At 46.2% G+C, this 27,381-nt stretch overlaps 1 protein-coding gene across 6 annotated transcripts in view; it reads left to right on the top strand.

The window, feature by feature from the left end:
• The window catches only part of PTPRT (protein tyrosine phosphatase, receptor type T), a 1,156,023-nt gene that overhangs the window by 934,438 nt on the left and 194,204 nt on the right, over positions 1-27,381 (top strand). The window contains exon 14 of one of the 6 annotated variants that reach the window (XM_005688694.3): positions 17,517-17,573. The exons of the other annotated variants lie outside the window; for them this stretch is intronic. Coding sequence (XP_005688751.3) covers positions 17,517-17,573 — 57 coding nt within the window. The remainder of the gene's footprint in view (positions 1-17,516; positions 17,574-27,381) is intronic. 6 annotated transcript variants of the gene reach the window in all.

Below are 27,381 nucleotides of genomic sequence, written 5' to 3'. Positions count from 1 at the left end.
ATCTCCCTCAGGTCAAGGAGTGATTCCTTCTCAGCATCACATCAGATAAATAAGCAGGATGCTTGGTGATGCAGAGAAAAGGCAAAGGGAAGGAAAGCATCCCTTGGAGCATCCAGGGTCCGCTGAACGAGAACCCTCTCTGAACTCGTACCCTGCCCGTGGGGACTGTGTGTCAAGGACTAAGTCCAGGTGTCAGTATTTGACCCATCCCTTTCCTGATATTGTCAATCAAATTTCCATCTTTATGGGTTTGCCAAAAATGCTCTTCTTTTTAACAGAGGAAGGTATGATGGTGGGAACCTTGCAGGCAGTAAGGATATAGCAAGTTCCAGTGACAGATTCCATGGCCCTTCTGTCTCCTTCAAAGCTCCTACACCTCTTTGTCACTGTGGCATTTTCCTCATGAGTCTACCAGCGGGCAGCCCGTCTCTGTAGTGTAGTCACATGGGCAGGCTTGAGGCCACTGCTTTGGCGATGAAGCAACTTGCTAATGTCCTGTCCCTGACCCTAGTGATTCCAGACAGTGTCTGTGGTCAGCTGTGTGAGTTCCATGGAACTGGGAGGGCTGCTACTCAGAATGGAATAGCCTGAGCTGTTCGGGGTCATTCTGACCTGACCAGAAGCCCAGGGCATCTTCTATCGATACTAGATAGGATCCCTGGCCCTAGCGTGCACCTCTAACCCTTGCCTGTCTGTAATGTCACTGTTTGTCACCCAAGCTCTGATGAAGCACTGACAGCAGGGAGGTCTGCAAAGCCGGGGACCTGTGTTAGTTTTCAGTGACTGCAGAGTTCACAAACTAAGCGGCTTAAACAAAGCCTAATTTATTGTCTCCCACTTCTGAAGGCTAGAAATTCAGGATCGAGATGTCAGCAGGGTTAGCTCCTTGGAGACTGTGAGGCAGGGTCTGTTTCATGCCTTTCCTCCAGCGTCTGGGGGGTTGCTGGCCGTCATTGGCGCGCTCTGGGGTGCAGGTGCCTCACCTCACCTCTGCCGTCATCTTCGCATGGTGCTCTTCCTCTGTGTGTCTGTCCCAATTCTCCCCTTTTCTAAGAACACTGATCATATTGGATTGAGGCTCCACCTTACTCCAGTATGACCTCATCCTAACTCAGCTAATCACCTCTACAGGGACCCCGTTTACTGATAAGGTCACAGTTAGGACATTGACATATGAATCTGAGGGGAACTCAGTTCAAGCCAAAACGGGTCCCGTGCAGTTAGGGGCAGTGGCCACATGGTTCCCACTGAAGCCTCTCATGCTCACCATTCACAGTGTGATCCCAGTAGTCTTGGGGTCTGTGCAGTGAGTAGGAACTGCCCTGCCAAAGAGGGCCCCAGATGCAGGCTGAGGACCAGATGTGGCTCTAGGTTTCTACAGAAGCAAAGCCAGGCTTCCTCAAGCAGTTCAGTTCAGTCGCTCAGTCGTGTCCAACTCTTTGCGACTCCACGAATCACAGCCAGGCCTCCCTGTCCAGCACCATCTCCCGGAGTTCACTCAGACTCACGTCCATCGAGTCCGTGATGCTATCCAGCCATCTCATCCTGGGTCGTCCCCTTCTCCTCCTGCCCCCAATCCCTCCCAGCATCAGAGTCTTTTCCAATGAGTCAACTCTTCGCATGAGGTGGCCAAAGTACTGGAGCTTCAGCTTTAGCATCATTCCCTCCAAAGAAATCCCAGGGCTGATCTCCTTCAGAATGGACTGGCTGCATCTCCTTGCAGTCCAAAGGACTCTCAAGAGTCTTCTCCAACACCACGGTTCAAAAGCATCAATTCTTCAGCACTCAGCCTTCTTCACAGTCCAACTCTCACATCCATACATGACCACAGGAAAAACCATAGCCTTGACTAGACAGACCTTAGTTGGCAAAGTAATGCCTCTGCTTTTGAATATGTTGTCTAGGTTGGTCATAACTTTTCTTCCAAGGAATAAGCGTCTTTTAATTTCATGGCTGTAGTCACCATCTGCAGTGATTTTGGAGCCCCCCAAAATAAAGTCTGACACTGTTTCCACTGTTTCCCCATCTATTTCCCATGAAGTGATGGGACTGGATGCCATGATCTTCGTTTTCTGAATGTTGAGCTTTAAGCCAACTTTTTTGCTCTCTTTCACTTTTATCAAGAGGCTTTTTAGTTCCTCTTCACTTTCTGCCATAAGGGTGGTGTCATCTGCATATCTGAGGTTATTGATATTTCTCCCGGCAATCTTGATTCCAGCTTGTGCTTCTTCCAGCCTAGCGTTTCTCATGATGTACTCTGCATATAAGTTAAATAAGCAGAGTGACAATATACAGCCTTGACATACTCCTTTTCCTATTTGGAACCAGTCTGTTGTTCCATGTCCAGCTCTAACTGTTGCTTCCTGACCTGCATACAGATTTCTCAAGAGGCAGGTCAGGTGGTCTGGTATTCCCATCTCTTTCAGAATTTTCCACAGTTGATTGTGATCCACACAGTCAAAGGCTTTGGCATAGTCAAGAAAGCAGAAATAGATGTTTTTCTGGAACTCTCTTGCTTTTTCCATGATCCAGCAGATGTTGGCAATTTGATCTCTGGTTCTTCTGCCTTTTCTAAAACCAGCTTGAACATCAGGGAGTTCACGGTTCACATATTGCTGAAGCCTGGCTTGGAGAATTTAGAGCATTACTTTACTAGCATGTGAGATGAGTGCAATTGTGCGGTAGTTTGAGCATTCTTTGGCATTGCCTTCCTTCTTAATCTATGAAAGGATCCCAGGGCAGGGGGTAAATGCAAAGGGCTACCCCTACAAACCAGACACTGGGTCTGTGGCAGCAGGACCCTTCGCAGACCCCACATGGTGGTGGAGCATCAGGTCCTGGGCAGGGCCAGGCCTCCTGGGGTAGGTGCCAGCCCTGCTGCTGTTGAGGGGAGCTCTGATGAGGAACAGCTTGGTCCTTGGCACTGATTTCCCAGTCACATTTGGCCGTGGCAGGAAGTTCCTGGCATATCATACCTACTGAGATGAGGGAATGCATGTGGTCAGCATCTCACTGCTGCAAGACTCAGAGATCCTAAGGGTCCCTCTTCCTGAAACTCAGAAGCACCCTATTTAAAGTAATCCCAGGACTTCCCTGGCAGTCCAGTGGTTAAGACGCTGTGTTCCCGATGCAGGGGCACAGGTTCAGTCCCTGGTTGGGGAACTAAGATCTTGTTTGGCACACAGAGTGGTCAAAAAATTAAAAAATAAAATGAAGTGATCCCCATCTACCCATTCATTGGAAGGACTGATGCTAAAGCTGAAGCTCTAATATTTTGGCCACCTGTTGTGAAGAACTGACTCATTGGAAAAGACCCTGATGCTGGCAAAGATTAAAGGCAGGAGGAGAAGGGGGTGACAGAGGATGAGATGGTTGGATGGCATCACTGACACAGTAGACATGAGTTTGGGCAAACTCTGGGAGATAGTGAAGGACAGGGAGGCCTGGCATGCTGCAGTCCATGGGGTCACCAAGAGTTGGACATGACTTAGTGACTGAGCAACAACATTTTTGAATGTACTTCCCGCCTGTGGTTTGCTGATAAACCCGCTCTTTGGAAAAGTCTTTTATTTGTAGTCTTTGTCCATTTCTAGTGTGTAAATATCCCCATAAATCCAATATCAAGTTATTGATGACTTAACAGCTGGCTTATAAGAATGTCCTGAAAGTTCAGCAACATTTCTTCTGTAGCAAGCTGATGCAAGCCAACCCCAGCACACCAAAGTCTCAGTTTGTTATGAGGACCGAATGATAACATACCTATAAATGGATTTTTATTTACTGTAAATTGTTCTGGAAATTCTTAGAAAATCATGATTGATGACCATTATAGCTCTCGTGGTTAGCTCACTCACTGAGCACCTGTGAGCCAGGTACCTTGTAAGGAACTGGGGATTTCCAGTGAACCAGCAGTCTTGCTTCCTATCCTCAGGAAGCTCATAGTCTAGTGTGGAAGCAGACATGAAGTGAATGATCGTAAGACACAGTGGTGGGGTTATGACTGTGATCAATGCCTCTAAAGAGAAGCGAGGTATACTGAGTGAGGATGGGAGGCAGCAGAGCTAAAGCCCTGGGGCAGCCCTGGGGCTCACTCCTCTAGGGTAGGTGCACGTGAGAGACTTTGTGCCCCCGGTCCCATCCCCAGCCCTTCTCAGCCACCCCTGGGAACTGAGTCGTATCCAGCGCAAGGGTGGCATTTGAGAAGCTAGGTGAATAATTGTGAGAGGAACCACACTGTTGGCCCAGACTCCCTGGGAGAGCCAAGTCCCCTGTGTTTACAAAGAGTCTGTGGGATGGATTCACATACCACCCACGGGCAGTATTTATTTATAGAGCTGGGGCAGAACCTTCAGCTTAAGGCACTGCTAAGGGAATATGGGGTGGAAGCTTGTATTAGCTGCTAGATTTAATGCTAGGATTAGGACAGGTTCATCTCAAAAGCCTGGAAGGCTGTCTTTTTCACTGATGGGGTGAGGAATTTGTGTGCACAGATTCCCATTCTTCTTTACCTTGTTCCTCAGCACGGGGCTCAGTTCAGTTCAGTCGCTCAGTTGTGTCTGACTCTTTGAGACCCCATGAATCACAGCACGCCAGGCCTCCCTGTCCAACACCAACTCCCAGAGTATATTCAAACTCATGTCTGTCAAGTCGGTGATGCCATCCAGACATCTCATCCTCTGTCATCCCCTTCTCCTCCTGCCCCCAATCCCTCCCAGCATCAGAGTCTTTTCCAATGAGTCAACTCTTCACATCAGGTGGCCAAAGAAATGGACTTTCAGCTTTAGCATCAGTCCTTCCAATGAACACCTAGGACTGATCTCCTTTAGAACGGACTGGTTGGATCTCCCTGCAGTCCAAGGGACTCTCAAGAGTCTTCTCCAACACCACAGTTCAAAAGCATCAATTCTTCGGTGCTCAGCTTTCTTCACAGTCCAACTCTCACATCCATACATGACTACTGGAAAAACCATAGCCTTGACTAGATGGACCTTTGTTGGCAAAGTAATGTCTCTGCTTTTGAATATGCTATCTAGATTGGTCGTAACTTTCCTTCCAAGGAGTAAGCATCTTTTAATTTCATGACAACAATCACCATCTGCAGTGACTTTGGAGCCCTAAAAAGTAAAGTCAGCCGCTGTTTCCACTGTTTCCCCATCTGTTTCCCATGAAGTGATGGGACCGGATGCCATGATCTTTGTTTTCTGAATGCTGAATTTTAAGCCAACTTTTTCACTCTCCTCTTTCACTTTTATCAAGAGGCTTTTTAGTTCCTCTTCACTTTCTGCCATAAGGGTGGTATCATCTGCATATCTGAGGTTATTGTTATTTCTCCCAGCAATCTTGATTCCAGCTTGTGCTTCTTCCAGTCCAGCGGTTCTCATGATGTACCTTGCATATAAGTTAAATAACAGGGTGACAGTATACAGCCTTGATGTACTCCTTTTCCTATTTGGAGCCAGTCTGTTGTTCCATGTCCAGTTCTAACTGTTGCTTCCTGACCTGCATATAGGTTTCTCAAGAGGCAGGTCAGGTGGTCTGGTATTCCCATCTCTTTCAGAATTTTCCATAGTTTATTGTGATGCACACAGTCAAAGGCTTTGGCATAGTCAAGAAAGCAGAAATAGATGTTTTTCTGGAACTCTCTTGCTTTTTCCATGATCCGGCAGATGTTGGCAATTTGATCTCTGGTTCCTCTGCCTTTTCTAAAACCAGCTTGAACATCTGGAAGTTCACGGTTCATGTATTGCTGAAGCCTGGCTTGGAGAATTTAGAGCATTACTTTACTAGTGTGTGAGATGAGTGCAATTGTGCGGTTGTTTGAGCATTCATTGGCATTGCCTTTCTTTGGGATTGGAATGAAAACTGACCATTTCCAGTCCTGTGGCCACTGCTGAGTTTTCCAAATTTGCTAGCATATTGAGTGAAGCACTTTCACAGCATCATCCTTCAGGATTTGAAATAGCTCTACTGGGATTCTATCACCTCCACTAGCTTTGTTCATAGTGATGCTTTCTAAGGCCCACTTGACTTCACATTCCAGAATGTCTGGCTCTAGGTGAGTGATCACACCATTGTGATTATCTGGGTCGTGAAGATCTTTTTTGTACTGTTCTTCTGTGTATTCTTGCCACCTCTTCTTAATATCTTCTGCTTCTGTTAGGTCCATACCATTTCTGTCCTTTATTGAGCCATCTTTGCATGAAATGTTCCCTTGGTATCTCTAATATTCTTGAAGAGATCTCTAGTCTTTCCCATTCTGTTCTTTTCCTCTATTTCTTTGCACTGATCGCTGAGGAAGGCTTTCTTATCTCTCCTTGCTATTCTTTGGAAATCTGCATTCAGATGCTTATATCTTTCTTTTTCTCCTTTGCTTTTTACTTCTCTTCTTTTCACAGCTATTTGTAAGGCCTCCTCAGACAGCCATTTTGCTTTTTTGCATTTCTTTTCCATGGGGATGGTCTTGATCCCTGTCTCCTCTACAGTGTCATGAACCTCTGTCCATAGCTCATGAGGCACTCTGTCTAGCAGATCTAGTCCCTTAAATCTATTTCTCACTTCCACTGTATAATCATAAGGGATTTGATTTAGGTCATACCTGAATGGTCTAGTGGTTTTCCCTACCTTCTTCAATTTAAAGTCTGAATTTTGCAATAAGGAGTTCATGATCTGAGCCACAGTCAGCTCCTGGTCTTGTTTTTGCTGACTGTATAGAGCTTCTCCATCTTTGGCTGCAAAGAATATAATCAATCTGATTTCAGTGTTGACCATGTGGTGATGTCCATGTGTAGAGTCTTCTCTTGTGTTGTTGGAAGAGGGTGTTTGCTATGACCAGTGCATTCTCTTGTCAAATTAGCCTTTGCCCTGCTTCATTCCGCATTCCAAGGCCAAATTTGCCCATTACTCCAGGAGTTTCTTGACTTCCTACTTTTTCATTCCAGTCCCCTATAATGAAAAGGACATCTTTTGGGGATGTTAGTTCTAAAAGGTCTTGTAGGTCTTCATAGAACCATTCAACTTCAGCTTCTTCAATGTTACTGGTTGGGGCATAGGCTTGGATTACTGTGATATTGAATGGTTTGCTTTGGAAATGAACAGAGATCATTCTGTCATTTTTGAGATTGCATCCAAGTACTGCATTTTGGACTCTCTTGTTGGCGATGATGGCTTCTATGTTTCTTTTAAGGGATTCTGCCCACAGTAGTAGATATAATGGTCATCTGAGTTAAATTTACCCATTCCAGTCCATTTTAGTTTGCTGATTCCCAGAATTGATGTTCACTCTTGACATCTCCTGTTTGACCACTTCCAATTTGCCTTGATTCATGGACCTGACATTCCAGGTTCCTATGCAATATTGCTCTTTACAGCATCGGACCTTGCTGCTTTCACCAGTCACATCCACAACTGGGTATTGTTTTTGCTTTGGCTCCTTCCCTTCATTCTTTCTGGAGTTATTTCTCCGCTGATCTCCAGTAGCATATTGGGCACTTACCAACCTGGGGAGTTCCTCTTTCAGTATCCTATCATTTTGCCTTTTCATACTGTTCATGGGGTTCTCAAGGCAAGAATACTGAAGTGGTTTGCCATTCCCTTCTCCAGTGGACCACATTGTATCAGACCTCTCCATCATGACCCACCCGTCTTGGGTGGCCCCACAGGCATGGCTTAGACAAGGCTGAGTTAGACAAGGCTGTGGTCCTAGTGTGATTAGATTTACTAGTTTTCTGTGATTATGGTTTCAGTGTGTCTGCCCTCTGATCCCCTCTCGCAGCACCTACCATCTTACTTGGGTTTCTCTTACCTTGGACGTGGGGTATCTCTTTACAGCTGCTCCAGCAAAGCGCAGCCACTACTCCTTACCTTGAACGAGGGATATCTCCTCACGGCCGCCCCTCTTGACCTTGAATGTGGAGTAGCTCCTCTGAGCCCTCCTGCGCCCACGCAGCCACCACTCCTTGGACATGGGGTTGCTCCTCTTGGCCATGGTCCCTGACTTCGTGCGTGGGGTAGCTCGTCTTGGCCGCCAACGTTGGCTGTTACTAACTTTCACTGCAGATTGAGTGGAATCAGAGCAGGAGTTCAACCCATAGTGGGGAAGAGGAATTTTTCAGTGAGCAGATGAAGAATGGGAGCATCGTAAGGCAGATTCCCTAGAAGCAGAGCCTGAGGCAGGGTTTTGGGTGCCTGGGATGTATTGAGGGACGGCTCTTGGAGGAAATGTGTAAAAGCAAGAGGGAGAAGGCTCAGTGAGAGTCTATTGTCAGACACAGTTGAGTCTAGGCTAGATCCCCGGTGAAGTGTAAACTTCCCGCAAGTTTTTCTGCTTTGAGGCGAGAATTTCTGCCTCCTCCCCCATCACAATTGGTCCTTGGCACTTCCTTCCTTTACCCTCGCCTTCCCCTCAGGAAGACTCTTAGGTAGCTCCAGAGGAAGTGGTCCCCCTTGCACAAGTCTCTGGAGATAGGAGTAACAGCGGTGGAGATAGAGATCAGGAGCATGACCTCCAACCCCCACTAATGGAAAGACCAAGCAGGCTCTGCTCGGATACCTGTCATGACAGAGACCTCACTACTCCCTCAGGGAGTATTTCCCACCATTGGGCATTTCAGTTGCAGGGAGCCTCAATATCAGGGGTTCAAACTGACTCCCTCTTATTTCTTCCATTCAGTCTTTGGGGGCCACATGAATCTGCCTTTTCTCCTTCCAGAAAATAAACTTGGCCTCCTCAGACTTGTTCCCCCGCCCCGATTGGGTTCCATCAAGTCCTTGCTTGTCCGCTGTCTTCCCATGGGAACCTCTGTGGCTGCCAGCAGGCAACCTCTCTCCCCGCTCAGGCGCCAGCCTTCGAGGCAGCGCAGCTGGCTCCGCAGACTCCCGCTGGGTGCGCCCAAGTGGCAGTTAGAAAAATCAGCTTTGATTTGATTTGCAAACTGAGCCGAGTCATTGAGACAAAATAAATCCGGAAACCCATAAAGCCATTTGCAGAGTTGCTTTTGCAGAAGAAAGTCACAGTTTTAATCTGGTAAACACTCTCTAACGATCCCATTAAAGCAACCCCCTCAGAGTAGGTGCTGAAAGCCGAACTCCAGGATAATGAAGCATGAGATAAGGGGCCAGTGTCATGTCCCTTTCTGCCTCGTGGGGGTGATGATGATGGACTAAAACCATTGTCCCAGGGCAACAGGAGGCGGGGGCGATAGTCTTTTGTAAACGTGGCTTCTTTTTATAATGTCTGAGCCTGAGGTAGAACATTTCATCCAGCCTTTTCTCCCCTGTCTTCCTAATGGATTCTTGCCCCTGCAGGGACAATAAATAGCCATTCTCCAGTGAGATGTCCTCATTTCACAGATGCTAAGACTAGGACCCACGAGAGGAGTGATATGTCCATGGCTTTTTTAGCTACAGGAATAACCTGCCACAGGTGACGTGAGAAGGCAAACAAGATGTAGGCATTGTCTACTATCAGCTAGGAAATACCCATTATCTGCCCTTCCCACCCCTGTTGATCCAGTTCTGTATGGAAGGTTCTATTTTATATAAAGCTTCCTCAAGAACTTGCTTGAAATAATGCCTAATCAGAGACACCTGGATTCAAATCCCACTCCAAAATTTACCTATTTGACCTTGGACAAGTCGGACTCCAGGAGCCACTTTTAGGCCTAAGATCATTAGTTCTTTCCCCTGATTATTTGGGATATGCGCATAAAAGGTCAAGAACATCATAGATGATCCAGTTTGAGCTTCCTTTCTTCCTTCTTCTGGGTCTTCTTTGAGACCTGGAGACCCAGCTACTAAGTATATGTCCTTTTTCTGCTCTTCCCCAAGAAGGAAAGCCAAAACCTGAACCATAGTCGCTTCTCATACAAATCAAACAGACTCAGGCTGTATTCGAAATGAGGAAATTGAGGAGAGACAGGAATGATGCCGGCCTTGGCTCTGAGCACTTAACCTCTTCATCTACAGGCCGTTGTGTTTGGGTGAGATCCTGCATAGCAATAATATTCTTGCATTGACTGAGTGTAAGATTTCGCTCGTGTACTTGCTGACCTTTGACTCTGGCACTTTTCCTCCTCTTGTCATTGGCCCAGCAATTTCAGGGGGAGCTCAGAATCACAGGGTGCTCAAATTTAGCTATGGCAGCTGGAAGTAGGGACTGTAATGACGGATCACTTGTAAGAGGCTAGAAAATAGTGAGCACATTTATTGGAAAGCTCTTGGTTATTGTTCAGTCCTTAGAAATCCTGCCAGACTTCCAGAGCAGAAAGCCCACATGTGTGTTTGGGGGTCAGGGCAGAGATAGGAGATGAATTTCCCATGCCTGGACTTCTCAAAATTACTGGAGTGTAACAAGGTCTCTTTATCCCTCAGGTTTCTTTGCTTTCCCCCAGCATCTTCCAGACCCTACAATGCCAATGAAATGATGGGGATTTTCTTAAAGGTTATGTGACAAGATGAAATAAGAGGATTATATCATGTGTATACTGTAGAAGAACCTGAAGAGGACCTTTAGATATCCCAACTCTTGAACATTTTTCTTGCTACAGCAACTGGTACATCTCTCTAGTGTTCTCTGTCCTTGCCCTACCTTTTGCTCTCTACATTTGCTCAAAACACCTCCCTTCTCCCCAGCACACAAATGCATTCCATACCCCACTCAGGAAAGCAACGCTGTTACATGGAGTCCAGAGAACAAAAGCCAAGACTAGTGCTTGTCCTTCAAGCATGTCCCTCGGTAGCCTTAGTTCCTCCCTCTAAACCTGAAGTGAGAATGATCTACTTAAGCCCTGAGACACCCAAGTTGATTTTAGCTCAGATCTGACTTTCCACCATCACTGCGTCTTACAAAAGAAATTGTGGGCCTTTTAAAATGAGAGGTCAAGGAAAGGGGGAAAATGTGGCTAGGCTAGAGATGAGGACTAGAAATAAAAAAGAATTAAGTTCCATTAGAGCTTTCTCTGATGGTTCTTCAATGGATTGTTGGGGGTGTTAGCAAAAATTAACCACCTATTAATATGCACGTCAGAGGGCTGTGTGTTCACCTGAGTCTGCAGTGCAATGATAGAAGTAAATCCTGTCATGTAGTACATGCTAAATTAATAGTGGTCATCACTATTACCCTGGCTTAAGGAATAAAGCTGTGTAAGCTCAAATGGGTTAAATGAGGAACTTAAGGTCCCTCAGAATTGCCACTCACATGTAATGCCAAAGCTCATGGTATTTCCGTGGCACCATTTTGAATCCTGTCCATAATACAGACTGGGTGAGGTTCTACTCGCCACTGTTAGGGTCTCCTGTCTCCTATTTGTTAACTATTTCCCATGCCTCTTTTCCAGTAATAGCTGATGGTAGAACCTTTAGGGTATGGTGGATCTTTAGCCTGTTTTCAGTGGTATCCAAGCTAAGTCCTGGGATCTGGAGCAGAAGGTGAGGTGCCTCAAGGAGCCCTCTACTTTATTTACTTCCGCAGTGTACTGAAGCTAATAAATCAAAAAATTAATTTATTTTCAAGTTTAGCTGTTCCAGTGCCATCTTTATCCCATCAGCATCTCTTTCCACTGAACATCCATTGCTTTAGAAGACAAAATAATCAGAAAGGAAGTCTGAGCCCTCAGGATTCAGACCTCCTTCTTCTTTACATGGTCTCAGTGTTTTTGTTAACGGCTGGCAAGTATACATATGAGCAAGCCCCGGAAACTGTAAAGACAGAAGGTTTGTGAATCTTCCAGCAAAAATGCCATACCATAGGGGGACCAGATGATAGAGGAGAAAGCAAGGGACTTCCATCTTTTGTTCTGCTGGATTAGTCAGGATAGGCTAGGCTTTGCTGCAACAACAACTGAATACCTTAATCTCAGTAGCTTAATGCCACAAAGGTTTCTTTGTAGGCATGTCATCTAGAATATTAGTAGCCCCAAAGGGGACCTCATAGGCCTCAGAGGGGGAAGAATAAATATGGAGATGGTAACCTGGATCTTAAATACCTCTCTTGGAAATGACTCATGTCTCTTGGACTTTCATGGTGACTGAGATTCTTTCATATGCCTAAAGGTAAATGGGCCAAGCGCCAGTAAATACCAGTTATCTCTAGCGCTAAATACATGACTCCTTTCCTATTGTTCTTACTTTTGTGTCCTGCCAAGACCTCTGCTACTCCACTCACTGGGAAAACCTTGTCCCATCCCAGTATCCAGATATACTTCTGTTCCTACCCCTTGTACCTGAGCATTTCCACTAAAAAGTGAAAGTGAAAGTGAAGTTGCTCAGTTGTATCTGACTCTTTGTGACTCTGTGGACTGTAGCCCACCAGGCTTCTCCGTCCATGGGATTCTCCAGGCAAGGATACTGGAGTGGGTTGCCATTTCCTTCTCCAGGGGATCTTCCCGGCCCCAGGGATCGAACCCAGGTCTCCTGCATTGCAGGCAGACGCTTTACCCTCTGAGCCATCAGGGAAGCCCAAGCATTCCCACTAGGCAGAATTATAGCCTTGGATGATAGGGTAGGGAGGTTCCTCTGGGTGTGCCAACCAAACTAAGGCTTTAATTGTTTTTCACTTAATCCTTGAAAGAACTTCACGAGATCTTAAAGTGAAAGAAAGTGAAAGTGAAGTCATTAAGCCATGTCCGAGTCTTTGCAACCCCATAGACTATAGCCTACCAGGCTCCTCTGTCCATGGGATTTTCCAGGCAATCGTACTGGAGTGGATTGCCATTTCCTTTTCCAGGGGATCTTCCCAAGCCAGGGCTCGAACCCAGGTCTCCCGCATTATAGACAGACGCTTTACCATCTGAACCATCTTGGATTAGCTAAAAAGTTTGTTCAGGTTTTTCCGTGACATCGTACAGAAAAACCTGAACAAACTTCTTGACCAAATACAATATTTTTTTATCACCCCCCATTTTATAGGTAGAGATATTGAAACTCAGAAGTGTGTGTAATTTTCCAACTGACACAGCTAGTAAATGAAAAATGCACTCACCTACAGCCAGACATCCTGGAATGTGAAGTCAAGTGGGCCTTAGAAAGCATCACTACGAACAAAGCTAGTGGAGGTGATGGAATTCCAACTGAGCTATTTCAAATCCTGAAAGATGATGCTGTCAAAAAGTGCTGCACTCAATATGCCAGCAAATTTGGAAAACTCAGCAGTGGCCACAGGACTGGAAAATGTCAGTTTTCATTCCAATCCCAAAGAAAGGCAATGCAAAATAATGCTCAAACAACCGCACAATTGCACTCATCTCACACGCTAGTAAAGTAATGCTTAAAATTCTCTAAACCAGGCTTCAGCAACACGTGAACCATGAACTTCCAGATGTTCAAGCTGGTTTTAGAAAAGGTGGAGGAACCAGAGATCCAATTGCTAACATTCGCTGGATCATAGAAAAAGCAAGAGTTCCAGAAAAACATCTATTTCTGCTTTATTGACTATGCCAAAGCCTTTGTGTGGATCACAATAAACTGTGGAAAATTCTGAAAGAGATGGGAATACTATAACACCTGACCTGCCTCTTGAGAAACCTATATGCAGTGTCAGGAAGCAACAGTTAGAACTGGACATGGAACAACTGACTGATTCCAAATCGGGAAAAGAGTGTCACGGCTGTATATTGTCACCCTGCTTATTTAACTTATACGCAGAGTACATCATGAAAAACGCTGGACTGGAGGAAGCACGGGTTGGAATCAAGATTGCCGGGAGAAATAACAACCTCAGATATGCAGATGACACCACCCTTATGGCAGAAAGTGAAGAGGAACTAGAAAGCCTCTTGATGAAAGTGAAAGAGGAGAATGAAAAAGTTGGCTTAAAGCTCAACATTCAGAAAACGAAGATCATGGCATTCGGTCCCATCACTTCATGGGAAATAGATGGGGAAACAGTGGAAACAGTGGCTGACTTTATTTTCCTGGGCTCCAAAATCACTGCAGATGGTGACTGCAGCCATGAAATTAAAAGACGCTTACTCCTTGGAAGGAAAGTTATGACCAACCTAGACAACATATTGAAAAGCAGAGACATTACTTTGCCAACAAAGGTCCGTCTAGTCAAGGCTATGGTTTTTCCAGTGCCCATGTATGGATGTGAGAGTTGCACTGTGAAGAAAGCTGAGTGCCGAAGAATTGATGTTTTTGAACTGTGGTGTTGGAGAAGACTCTTGAGAGTCCCTTGGACTGCAAGGAGATCCAACCAGTCCATTCTAAAGGATATCAGTCGTGGGTGTTCTTTGGAAGGACTGATGGTGAAGCTGAAACTCCAATACTTTGGCCACATGATGCAAAAAGCTGACTCATTGGAAAAGACCCTGATGCTGGGAAAGATTGAGGGCAGGAGGAGAAGGGGACGACAGAGGATGAGATGGTAGGATGGCATCACCAACTCGATGGTCATGGGCTTGGCTAGACTCCAAGAGTTGGTGATGGACAGGGAGGCCTGGCATGCTACAGTTCATGGGGTCACAGAGAGCCGGACACGACTGAGCAACTGAACTGAACTGAAGCTAGAATATCAATTATCCATTTAGTTTTGAGTGCCACTTAATATTGGTATGTGGTCCTCATCCCATAGAGGTTAAGAACTTTAGATTTGAACAGTCTTTGACTCTAGACTAGAAAAGGTACTTCACTGCTGTGTGTCTCGGTTTCCCCATCTATGAAACAATCAAAGTAACACCACTAACTTCATGGGTCTAATTAAGAATTTATCAAAAAAAAAAAAGAATTTAATGAGCTAATGGACTTAGTGTATCAGTGCCATTCCTGGCTAAGCACTCAACAAGCAGTAACTAGTGGGAGAGCCAACCAGTAGTAATTGTATCAGTCCACCAAGATAAGGGCTATGGTGAAGGTAAAATCAGGACACGGTGGAAGCACGTAAGAGAAGAAGAAACATATGAGAAACAGAAGTCAGTGTAGGGTGTGGGTTCCCAGGTATGTAGTCACCGAGATGAAGCTTTGAAATAGGAGTAGCAGTTATCGTATGGAACAAGGCTAGAAGTAAGACATGGAAGCGTTCTGAGCTGAGCAAGTGGTACATGCAGATGACTGATGGTGAGAGAGGTAGCCGTTGAACTTGAATGGGACGAGGCAAAGGAACCATGGCTAGAATGCCGGTGTGACCAGAGGAGGCTGGGAGCAGTGAGAGTGGAGGCTGGAGAGCTGAGCACGGCCAGGACATCAAGGACTCTGCGTCAGCCCCATGGCATATCGCGGAACTGTGAGTGTCTCGAGATAGTGGGAGCTCTGGGTGGAGCTCAGCGGGCTGCCTTTGTCACAAAGGCCACCCTATGATGGCTTAGAAAATGAGTCAGAAAAGGGAGACTGAGGCAAAGACAACAATAGATACAGGGAAGAACAGGTAGGAGGCTGCTCAGAGAGGCCAGATAGGAGCGTGTAAGTCACCTTTTCTCTCAGCCTTCTGTTTCCTTTTCTGACATCAGGCCAACAGTCTTTGTCTTACCCACCTCCGAAGGTTGTGGGGGGAAATGTAACAAAAATATCCACTTAAAACCGGAGTTGGCAAACTTTTTTGTAAAAGGCCGGATAATTACGTTCAGCTTTTCAGGCCATATGGTCCCTGTCACAACTACTCATCTTTATCATGGTAGCACAAAAGCAGCCATAGATAATACATGTAAAATGAGCATGGCCGTGTTCCAATAAAACTTTATTTATAGACACTGAAATTTCAATTCTGTGTAACTTTCATGTGTCATAATATATTACTCCTCTTTTATGTTTTTTTTCCCCCGGCCATTAAAAAAATATAAAAACCACTGTCAGCCAGTGGACACATAGAAAACAGTGGGTGGCCAGATTTGACCTACCAGCTTTAATTTTCTGAATTTGGACTTAGAATATGGTTTGAGAATGGTGAAGTTTCCCAAACCTTTGAGGGAGGGCTATTCTGAGTACTATTTTATTTTGTTTTAATTTTTATTGGAATATAGTTGCTCTGCTGTGTGGGATTAGTTTCTACTGTGCAGCAAAGTGAATCAGTTACAGGTATACATATATCATGATTTCTGTTGACTGGTGGTTATATTTTGTAGTATTTCACAGTTGTTGGTAAAGTTTGCCATTTGTGCCAATTTTTGCAGTTATATATTTCCTGTTTATCAGTTGGTCTGGGATGTCCTGCCCCTCTCTCCAGTTTGCATAAGAACGTTATACAGTCTTGTTGATGAGTCACTAGAGAAATATGTGCAGCCTTTGACCAAGCCTAGGACACCTTCTTTCTTTTCTTTAAGAAGCAAGTAGTGCTTCCATTTTCTTTAAAGAAGCAAGTAGTGAATTTGAAAGGACAAAACAATAAAGTCATACAAACCAGAGTACTGCCTCTGCCAGTTCAGAGTCCTGTGACCTTCAGCAAGTTATATCAACTGTCTGATTCATCCTTCCTTCCTCCTTTCATTTATTCGACATAGCCACTGAGTGCCTACTGTGTACCAGCTCCCGTGCAGGGTCACACCAGGACTAGATATGAGACAGTGACTGCCTTCAGAATTGCAGGGGACTCAGAATTGCAGGGGAGGCAGCCACTTAAAGTATAGCGAAGCTGTTGCTTTGAGAAGGGACAGCCAGGGGTTAGGGAAGACAGAGGAGGGGCTTCTGACCCTTGTACGGTGAGACTCTCAGAGAGGAGGAGTTCTGAGCTGACACTTGGAGGATGAACAGTCTTCCTCTAGGTGAAGAGGCAGGAAGTGGCTATTTCCACACCAAGTGAGCCTCCTAGGTAAGGCCTCCTGACAGGAAGGGGTGGCAGGGGCCACGGTTGATGATGAAAAGGAGTTTACTGTGCTTGAGTCAGAGTTTAGTGTGTTTGAGTGGGCGTGGAGAGAGCCTGGAGGGGCAGGAACTGGGTTAAGGGATTTGAGGTTTACCTGGAGCACAACAGGGTCACTGGTGCATTTCGACTGAAGGACAGAGAATCGTCTGAAAGGAAATAGGACTGGAGGCAGGAAGTCCAGCCGGGGACTGCTTCAGTAACCCAAGTGAAGCAGGAGGATGGCTTAAATTGGAGGAAAGGGGAAAACTTCAGAACCTTTTCTAGAGTAGAGTTAATAAGGCATGCCAAGTGATCAGAAGTTGAAGGTCAATAGAAAGGAGATATAAAGGATGACCCCAGGTTTGTAGACGGCATAGCCACATGGGCAGTAGCACCATTTACTAAGAAGGGGGGGAGAAGATGTCGGGGTGGAAAGGTGATGGCTCATTTATAATAATGCTGACCTTTCTGGGTTGTTCTAAGTCTTAGAAACATTGTATGTGAGGTACCTGGCAGAGTCCCTGGCATGTTGTGGGTGCTTGATAAATGGTGACTCGTATCCTTGTTTCATTTCTAAAGATCTATTTCAGGCCCTGTTTTGTTAGATCATGATGTTCTGTTGCTGTTTAGTGTGAGCTCTTCAGAGCCACGAGAGTTGCAGTTTTGCTCACCGTGCCGCACGTGTTCATGTGTGTTTCTTTCTCTCCTTCTCTTCTGCATGCTGCCTGGGGACTGGCTTTCTTGTGGTCAGCACCAATGGGCAGCGCCCAGGTGACCCCGGGGACTCCACTCTGCCTCCTCACCACAGGTGATCACCAGAGCCCTGGGCTGGGGAGGGGGGACGGGAGTGAAGAGCAGCCCATGCTCAGTGGTCCCTGCAAGCTAGGTGCACCAGAGAGGAACTGGCAGCCCGTCCACCCCACCCATGCATCCACCCACCCAGCCATCCCCCTGCCCCCTCCCCATCCTTCCGTTCCTACCTCCATCCATCCGTCCATCCACCTATCTAACTCATCCATTCACCCGTTCTACTAATGCTTACAAAGTACCTACTGTGTGCCAGGCACTGTTCTAGGCACTGAGGTATTCAGTGGTGAACAAAAGAAAGCATATTCCTGTGCCTTTGTGGGAGGGGAAAGAACCATTAATCCCCCCACCCACACACACACACACACACACACACACACAACTACACAAATGCGTAGTGGCAAGTGTGAGCCTTGCTACAAAGAAGAGCCATGTGGTATTCAAAATAAACCAACAAGTATACCTAAAGTTCAGGGGATGATTCCCAGGGGAAGAGAGAACCGAGCTGTGGTCTGAGGTTGGGGGAGAATTGGTCTAACATGTCTGTGCTTAGGAAATGGATAGATCTGGCTATGACTCCCTATCTGCCATTTGTCTTGGGCAAGTCACTTGAGAATGATGAGTCCCACCCCTCCTATTTGTTAAGTTAGAATAATAATGCTTCCATTTTGAGGAGCACCATTTTCTTATAGACTTTGCAGGCACAGTCTTCTGGAACTGTATCCTGAGAAGAAATAAGATAGTAAACGTGAAAAAGGCCGCTATGGGAACACCCCAGTCTAGAGTGGATGTTTGTTTGAAGTGAATACCAGCCCTTTCGCTCTAACTCATGGTAGTTCGCTCTCATTTCATATAAACTCTTCGGAGATCATAGTGCAGAGCCCATCAGAGGCTGATGCCCATCATGGGGCCCCAGAGACAGACGAGACCCTCCCAACAGAGAGATGTCTACTGTGGGGGCCCTTTCCGTCGACCCAGGTTTCTTTGGAGATTTCAAATCTTTTACCTGGTACCTCTCTCCAAGTTGTTGCCCAGATAGCAGCTTCCTCTCTACTAGTCCCTGACTGGTCAGTTTGTCATGGTGGGAAGGGGAATATATGAGGCAGAGATGACAAGAATCCAGCCGTCCAGGAGCTCATGGTCCACTTCTGTTTACCCGCTTCCCAAGCTCCGAAATTCTGCTGTTTGCGATTGTCTTAGGCTGAGTTTCCCCGGACAGAGCCTGAGATGGGGGATTCTTATGCAAATTAGTCATTGATGAGTATTCTCAGAAGAAAGAAGGTGAGGGAAGGGCAAGAAGCCAAAGGAGCATGTGGACGCTGTGTCAGCTGAGCCCACAGGGGCTCTGGAGTGTGGACTGTATCACAGGGGAGCCCCTACTCCGCAGCAGGGGGCCAGCATCTGTGCTGCTATGTCAGTCAGCCACTGTCCATGTCCTGGTGGGGGTTGGGGGGCGGCTTCCCTTGGCCTGATGGCAGTCTGCAGGGAAGGGGGTACCTTAGCAGCCAGCACCCCCATCTTAAGCAGCTGGAGATTAGTGCACCAGCCCAGGAAAAGAGATCTAGGCAGAGCCTCCACCGCACTCATGACAGCCAAGTTCTGTCCCCACCTCTGTGTCTGCCACCAACCCATAGCCCAATGTGTCGCCATTAACACCCCCAGAATGTCATCTCAGCCACTCCTTGCTTATGGGACCTTAAGCAAGTTGCACAGCCTTGTTTAACTTACAAGACCTATGGTCACACCTCCTGCAGAGTCATATACGAGATTACATTCGGTGACAGTCCAGAGTGCCCTGCTCTCTCGGCCTTCGTCAGATGTCAGTCCGCTCTCCCGTCCTGTTGTTGGCAAGTCTCACTCTTGCCCCGAGGGAGATGGCGGTTGCGGGCGGATGCCTGGTGATAGCCAAAGGAGAGTGGCTCCTGCCGTGTGCCCACGCCCATTCACCAAGAAACAGCGCTCCTCCCAGGCACGCGGGCAGCTCCCTTTCTGCCAGGCCACTGTTCTCCGGGCCCTTTTCAAGTCAGCAGTCCCATAATGTTTTCTTTAAACAGAGCCAACCCCATATCAGGCACATTTGTTTTACCTCTTGCCTCCTGAGACATCTGAATGCTCCCTTTCTGACAGGTTTATTTCATTGCGTTCCATTTATTTCCATGCCTTTCTCGGTTTCATTTGATGGGTGAGGTGTCCAAGAGTGTTTCTCTTCAAGCAGGCTGTCCCTTTCAAAGGGCGTTTTTGTTAATGCTCATCCCCTGGTAGCAATAACAGCTGATGTGAATAATAACCGACCAGGTCTGAGTGATGGGGATGTTCGACTGTAAACAAAAGCAGCCTCTTCGCATCAGCACCAGCTCAGAGGTCTGTGGCACCTGTTTGTGGAGTGGGAGACAGGCTGGCCTTCAGAGTGAGTGCAGGTCTCAGCTCGGCCACTTTCTGCCCCGGGGATCTGGGCATTGTTCTTCTCTGGGCTCCATTCCCTTCATGGGGCGGAGCAGGGATACTGACATCCCTGGCCAGAGTTCATGGTGAGAACTATGTGTGACGGCTTCCACTCGCTCTTCAGGTCTGACTTCCTGGTCTTTGCTTCAAGGGATTTATGCTCTAGGGTAGGGCTTCTCAACCTCCGCACTAGTGACATTGGGGAAAGGTAGTTCTTAGTTGTGGGAGGCTGTTCTCTGCATTGTAGGATGTTTAGCAAATCCCTGGCCTCTACTCATTAGATGCCAGGAGCACTTGATTACCCAAGTAGCACAACCAAGTTTATTGCCAGACACAATCAAATATCCCCTGGGGACAAAAGCACCCTCCTGTTGAAAACCTCCAGAATTATACTGTGTTCAAGAGATGCAGAATCTCAGTTACATATATACTTTGAAATTTGCTAGAGTCAAATTTTTAAAAAGCAAAAAATGGGGACTTCCCTAGGGATCCAGTGGTTAAGACCACACTTCATGCAGGGGCCATGGGTTCTATCCCTAGTCAGGGAACTAAGATCCCATATGCCTCAGGGCATGACCTAAATAAATAACATAGCCTATTAAAAAATTAAAATTATTTGTTAAAGTAAAAATTAACAGGTGATATTTTAATGTATTTTAACTAACCCAGTGTCTACAAAGTATTATCATTTTAACATGAAATCAATATTTTAAAATGATTAATAAAAGATATGCTACCTTTTTTTTTTTAGCACTAAGCCTTTGAAATGTGGTGTGAATTTTACACTTATAGCACTTTGCAATTCAGATGCTAAATTTTAAGCAGTTAAAAATGAAATCTAATCCTAAAAAGATAAACATTATGTTTAACAAGTAAACACACTTTACAGTGTTCCAGTGTTAAAATTTAAATTCATGGAGATAAATTTTAAAATTCAGTTCCTCTATCATACTAGACACATTTCAAGTGCTCGATAACCACGTGTGGCTTAGTGGCTGTCATCGTGGGCAGCACAGATGTAGGGGTAATTAAGAGTTTGGGATTAGCAGATACAAACTACTGTATATAAAATAGACATACAACAACAAGATCCTACTATAAAGCACAGGGACCTATATTCAGAATCTTGTAAACTAAAATGGGAAAGAGTCTGAAAAAGAATATATAAACCTGAATGATTTACTGTACAGCAAAAACTAACACAGCATTGTAAATCAACTATACTTCAGTTTTTAAAACTTTATACAAATAACCCAACAAAATGTCTTGACCATCCCTGGACCATCGTTGGTGCACAGAAGTAGAGGCTCAGTAACTGTTCAGTTCTTTTTTATTCCATTTTGACACCCGCCCCCGGGAGACATTTGACAATATCTGGAAATGTATTTGGTTGTCTCCCCTGGGTGTGAGGGCTCACTGGCATCTGGTGGGTAGAGGCCAGAGATGCGTCCATTGAAAAATACAAGGTAAAACCTCTGAGACCCCCTGGACTGCAGCCCGCCAGGCTCCTCGGTCCATGGGAGTCTCCAGGCAAGAATACTGGAGTGGGTTGCCATGCCCTCCTCCAGGGGATCTTTCCAACCTAGGGATCCAACCCGTGTCTCTTATGTCGCCTGCATTGGCAGGCAAGTTCTTCACCACTGCATCACCTAGGAAGCCCAGCACAGTGGGTAGAAGCCAGGGATGCTTCCACTGAAAAAAAATAAAGGAAAACCTCTGCGGTTAGAGTTTGGTGTTTTTCTGAAGTGGGATAACTTGGGACTGCAGTGGACAAATGCCTAGTTATTTAACATTTCACCTAAACGACCAACCCACTGTCTCTGAGAGAGTGCTTCCCTGGTCCCTGCCCCTGCTCAGCCAGGCCTCCAGGGTGCACTCAGTGAACTGGGCCCAGTAGGAAGCTAGCAGCTCCCAGACTGGAGCTTCGAGCGGATGCTCTGAAGGCCAGCCAGGCAGCCCTGCGCTGGCCTTAATCCCTTGGGCTGACCCAGATTCACTGTCTTGCCCATGCCAAGCCCTTCTCCTTTGTCCCCAGGGAGAAGGGCTTTGGGACAAGCCCTCATGTAAAAAACTGGGGAACTTTGGCAAATCATTCAGCCTTTCGGAGCCTTAGTTTCCTCATCTGTGAAGTAATAAGGATGAGTCCGTGCACCACCAGGCTCAGTCTTGGCCAGGGTCAGCAGAGACAGTGAATTCATTTCCAGCAGGGCTCCTGACTTGAGAGGCTGGCGGGCACAACTCCATCCTTTCATTTCTACCTTTGTACCTCATGTTCAGACTCCATTGTTATCTCCCTGGCAATCCTTTTTTTTTTTTTTTTTTTTTAAAAAAAAAGGACAATAATTGCTTTACAATATTGTGTTGGTTTCTGCCATATATCAACATGAATCTGCCATAGGTACACATATGTCCCCTCCCTCATGAAACTCCCACCCCATCCCATCCCTCTAGGTTATCCAAGAACACTGGATTTGAGCTCCCTGGCAATTCTTTGTATCAGGGCCTTGCCACAGCGACAGAATCCAGGCCATAATACTCTCTCTGAGACTGTTTTGCAGCTAACTGCCTCTAAAGCAACTTCCCCCGGGATGTCTTGTAAATCTTGAATCCGGGTAGAAAGAGTTTGAGCCTTTGGGGCAAGGCTGCATGGCTGAGAGCAGATGGGGAAGTAGCCTGGCGGACTTAGGGAAGGCCCAGCAGGATGCCTTTTGCCCCTGGCAGGCTTGAACATCCTGGGGAGTGAGAGACCCTCCCAGAGAGGTTGTGCGTTCTGGCAGGGGTGGATGGATGGAGTGAGAACAGGAACCAGAAGCGGGAAGACCTCTCCAGAAAAGGCTTAAACCTGTAAACCCACCAATATGACAGCTCTGCCTGGTAGAGAGAGGTGGAAGACAGGCAGTGTGAACACAGTCTGCCAGGCCGGCCGGAAGGAGGTGGCAGCTTTGGGGGACAGTGGCACCAGGGGTTTCCATGACAATGAAAAGAACAATACAACAGCAAGCTTGTGTTACGTACCTCTTACCTTCCATGGAAGGTGCTGAGGGCTTCATATGATTAATAACCTGAATCTTCTCAACAGCTCTGCCATTTAGGGTACCATTGTCATTCTCATTTGGTAGATAAGGAAACTGAGACTCTGGTGATTGAAAAATCACACAGCTCAGAAATGGTGAAACAGGATCTGAACCCAGGAAAGTCTGTAATCTTACCCACTATGCTTTATGCCAATGGCCAATATTAGTGAGCACCTATTATGTGCCCTGGTTTTCCTGGTGGCTCAGCTGGTAAAAAATCCTCCTGCAGTGTGGGAGACCTGGATTTGATCCTTGGGATTTCAGATCCCCTGGAGAAGGGACCAGCTACACACTCAGTGTTCTGGCCTGGAGAATTCCATGAACTGTATAGTCCATGGGGTTGCAAAGAGTCAGACCTGACTGAACAACTTTCACTCTCTCTTTCATTATGTGCCAGGAACTGAGAACTACCATGATCCAGGACTGTGCCTCCAAAACTAGCTGTGGGACTTTGAGCCTCAGCTCACGTGTGCCCATTTCCTTGTCTACAAAGTGAGGATACCAAGAATTACTAGCTGTTGAGAGGAGTACTTGAGAAATACACCTGAAGTATGTAGACTTGTGCTGTGTTTATTATTCTAAACCCATTTTACAGATGAGAAAACTAAGGTCCAGAGAAGAGGCAAGCAGGTAAGCTGGCCACTGGTGACGTTCAGGCGGGTGGCTGGGCCAGAACTGTGGCTCATGGGAAAGGAGGTGGAAAGTAAGAACCTATCTGAGCACCAGGAGTGCTCAGCGGGATTCACAGGCCAGGGCTCGTTGGGGAATTGGGACATAAAGCTGGGAGCACAGCAGCCCCAGTTGCAGAGATGGCTCAAGAAAAGAGCGGGATGGAGAGCAGGGCAGCACAATGCTGAAGTCCCCTCACCCGGGCAGCCTGCAGTCCCCGAGGCTTCAGTTGGTCCCAGAGCATCACCCAGGGCTGCACCTGCAGAATAAGGGCGGGAACCACAGCTGGAGGTCAGGGAGGCAGGTGACGATCAGGAGCCAGGTGGCCACTGCAGAACCGCCTCTGTTCTTCCATTTGGCTGCTCCAGGGGCAGCAGGCAGACTCTACAGAGCAGGGACGGAGTCTAGTACTCAGTCAAGTGCGCCAGCCTGTCACCATTGTCAGTCTGGTAGTAGATGTTCATGGCCTGACGGACACCAGGCTCTTGGTACCAGCTTCTGTTGTCCATCTCCCAGTGGAATCAGTAGAAAATGCAGACCAGGAATGCATCTTTCTGGAGTGCCCCATCCCCTGTGGGGTGTCCTTCTGTAGCAGGTGAATGTCTGTGCTTCCTACCAGACAAGCACCCAAGCAAGGAGCAAATAAGACAGAGGCTCTCACCACGCCTTTTCTCTCTGGGGATGTTCTTCTTAGACCACGGAGCAATCAGTGTCCAGTCTGCTATCCAAACTGCCACTAAATTCAGATTCAGAAACTCAGCATCACCTTGACCTCTCTCTCCCTGGCTTCAATATGCAGTCAGTCATCAGATCTGTCCCGTATTATCTCTGACATCTCTCTTGAATCTCTCCCTCTCCCTCACTGTTGCCCTCATGCTTGAGATTTATAAAGCCTTGGTCAGATAGTGTAACAGATTCCAAACAGGTCTTCCTATCATCACACTGGTCCCTTCTAATGTATGCTCCACTGAAGCCAAGTTATTACTATAAAAGTCTGATTCTGATTAGAATGCTCTCAAGGCTCCCTTTGTGCTCAGGGACAATTAGCCTGAATCACAGGCCCTTCACTCTCTAGGCGCTGTCCCTTCCCTATATCCCCAGCTCTATTTCCTCTTTGGTGGCCAGTGCCCCACTCACACTGGTTACATGTGCAGAACCTGCCTTATCGCACTCTGCTGGATGCTCTTCCTCGATGTCTACCTTACTCACCCTCTGGGGTCAAGTTCAGACAGTGTGGTCTCTGCAAAGCCTTCTCAGAATCCCATTGTCTCAGTTCAGTTCAGTCCCTCAGTCATGTATGGCTCTTTGAGACCCCACGGACTGCAGCACACCAGGCCTCCCTGACCATTGCCAACTCCTAGAACCTACTCAAACTCATGTCCATCACATCAGTGATGCCATCCAACCATCTCATCCTCTGTCGTCCCCTTCTTCTCCCACCTTCAATCTTTCCCAGCATCAGCATCTTTTCCAATGAATTAGTTCTTCGCATCAGGTGGCCAAAGTATTGGAGTTTCAGCTTCAGCATCAGTCTTTCCAATGAATATTCAGGGCTGATTTCCTTTAGGATGGACTGGTTGGATCTCCTTGCAGTCCAAGGGACTCTCAAGAATCTTCTCCAACACCACAGTTCGAAAGCATCAGTTCTTCAGCACTCAGCTTTCTTTATAGTCCAACTCTCACATCCATACACTACTTCTGGAAAAACCATAGCTTTGACTAGACGGACCTTTGTTGGTAAAGTAATATCTCTGCTTTTTAGTATGATGTCTAGGTTGGTCATAGCTTTTCTTCCAAGGAGGAAGCGTCTTTTAATTTCATGGCTGCAGTCACCATCTGCAGTGATTTTTGGAGCCCAAGAAAATAAAGTCTGACACTGTTTCTACTGTTCCCTCATCTATTTGCCATGAACTGATAGGACCAGATGCCATGATCTTAGTTTTCTGAATCTTGAGCTTTAAGACAACTGTTTCACTTTCCTTTTTCACTTTCATCAAGAGGCTCTTTTGTTCTTCTTCACTTTCTGCCATAAGGGTGGTGTCATCTGCATATCTGAGGTTATTGATATTTCTCCCAGCAATCTTGATTCCAGCTTGTGCTTCCTCCAGCCCAGCATTTCTCATGATGTATTCTGCATATAAGTTAAATAAGCAGGGTGACAGTATACAGCCGTGACATACTCCTTTCCCGATTTGGAACCAGTCTGTTGTTCCATGTCCAGTTCTAACTGTTGCTTCTTGACCTGCATACAGATTTCTCAAGAGACAGGTTAAGTGATCTAGTATTCCCATCTCTTGAGGAATTTTCCACAGTTTGGTGTGATCCGTACCATCAAAGGCTTTGGTGTAGTCAATAAAGCAGAAATAGATGTTTTTCTGGAACTCTCTTGCTTTTTCGATGATCGAACGGATGTTGGCAATTTGATCTCTGGTTCTTCTGCCTTTTCTAAAACCGACTTGAACATCTGGAAGTTCACAGTTCAAGTACTGTTGAAGCCTGGCTTGGAGAATTTAGAGCATTACTTTGCTAGTGTGTGAGATGAGTGCAATTGTGCAGTAGTTTGAGCATTCTTCGGCATTGCCTTTCTTTGGGATTGGAATGAAAACTGGCCTTTTCCAGTCCTGTGGCCACTGCTGAGTTTTCCAAATTTGCTGGCATATTGAATGTAGCATTTTCACAGCATCATTTTTTAGGATTTGAAATAGCTCAATTGGAATTCCATCACCTCCACTAGCTTTGTTTGTAGTGATGCTTTCTAAGGCCCACTTGACTTCGCATTCCAGGATGTCTGGCTCTAGGTGAATGATCACACCATCGTGCTTATCTGGGTCATGAGGATTGTTTTTGTATAGTTCTTCTGTGTATTCTTGCCACCTCTTCTTAACACCAACAAATGGATAATAAAGCTGTGGTACATATACAATGGAATATTACTTGGCTATTAAAAAGAATGCATTTGAATCAGTTCTAATGAGGTGGATGAAACTGGAACCTATTATACAGAGTGAAGTAAGTCAGAAAGAAAAACACCAATACAGTATATTAACACATATATATGGAATTTGGAAAGATGGTAATGATGACCCTATATTTAAGACAGCAAAAGAGACACAGATGTAAAGAACAGACTTTTGGACTCTGTGGGAGAAGGTGAGGGTGTGATGATTTGAGAGAATAGCATTGAATCATGTACATTATCATATGTGAAATAGATCACCAGTCCAGGTTCAATGCATGAGACAGGGTGCTCAGGGCTGGTGCACTGGGATGACCCTGAGGGATGGGTTAGGGAGGGAGGTGGGAGGGGGTTCAGGATATGGGACACCTGTATACCCATGGCTGATTCATGTTAATGTATGGCATAAACCACTACAATATTGTAAAGTAATTAGTCTCCAATTAAATAAATTTAAAAAATATCTTCTGCTTCTGTTAGGTCCATACCATTTCTGTCCTTTATTGTGCCCATTGTCTGAAGCTGCACCTAAAAAAGATGGTTGACAGGCCCCACCAGTGGGCACTGAGTTGAGGGTACAGAACCCTGGGTCCTGAGTGATGATTCTTCCAGGAGAGGGCACATATTCTCATTACAAGCACTTGTCTTGGAGTTGTTTGATTTCTGTT

Source organism: Capra hircus, chromosome 13, assembly GCF_001704415.2.
Source record: "Capra hircus breed San Clemente chromosome 13, ASM170441v1, whole genome shotgun sequence".
Taxonomy (NCBI): domain Eukaryota; kingdom Metazoa; phylum Chordata; class Mammalia; order Artiodactyla; family Bovidae; genus Capra; species Capra hircus.
This window is presented reverse-complemented; position numbering and strand designations above follow the sequence as displayed.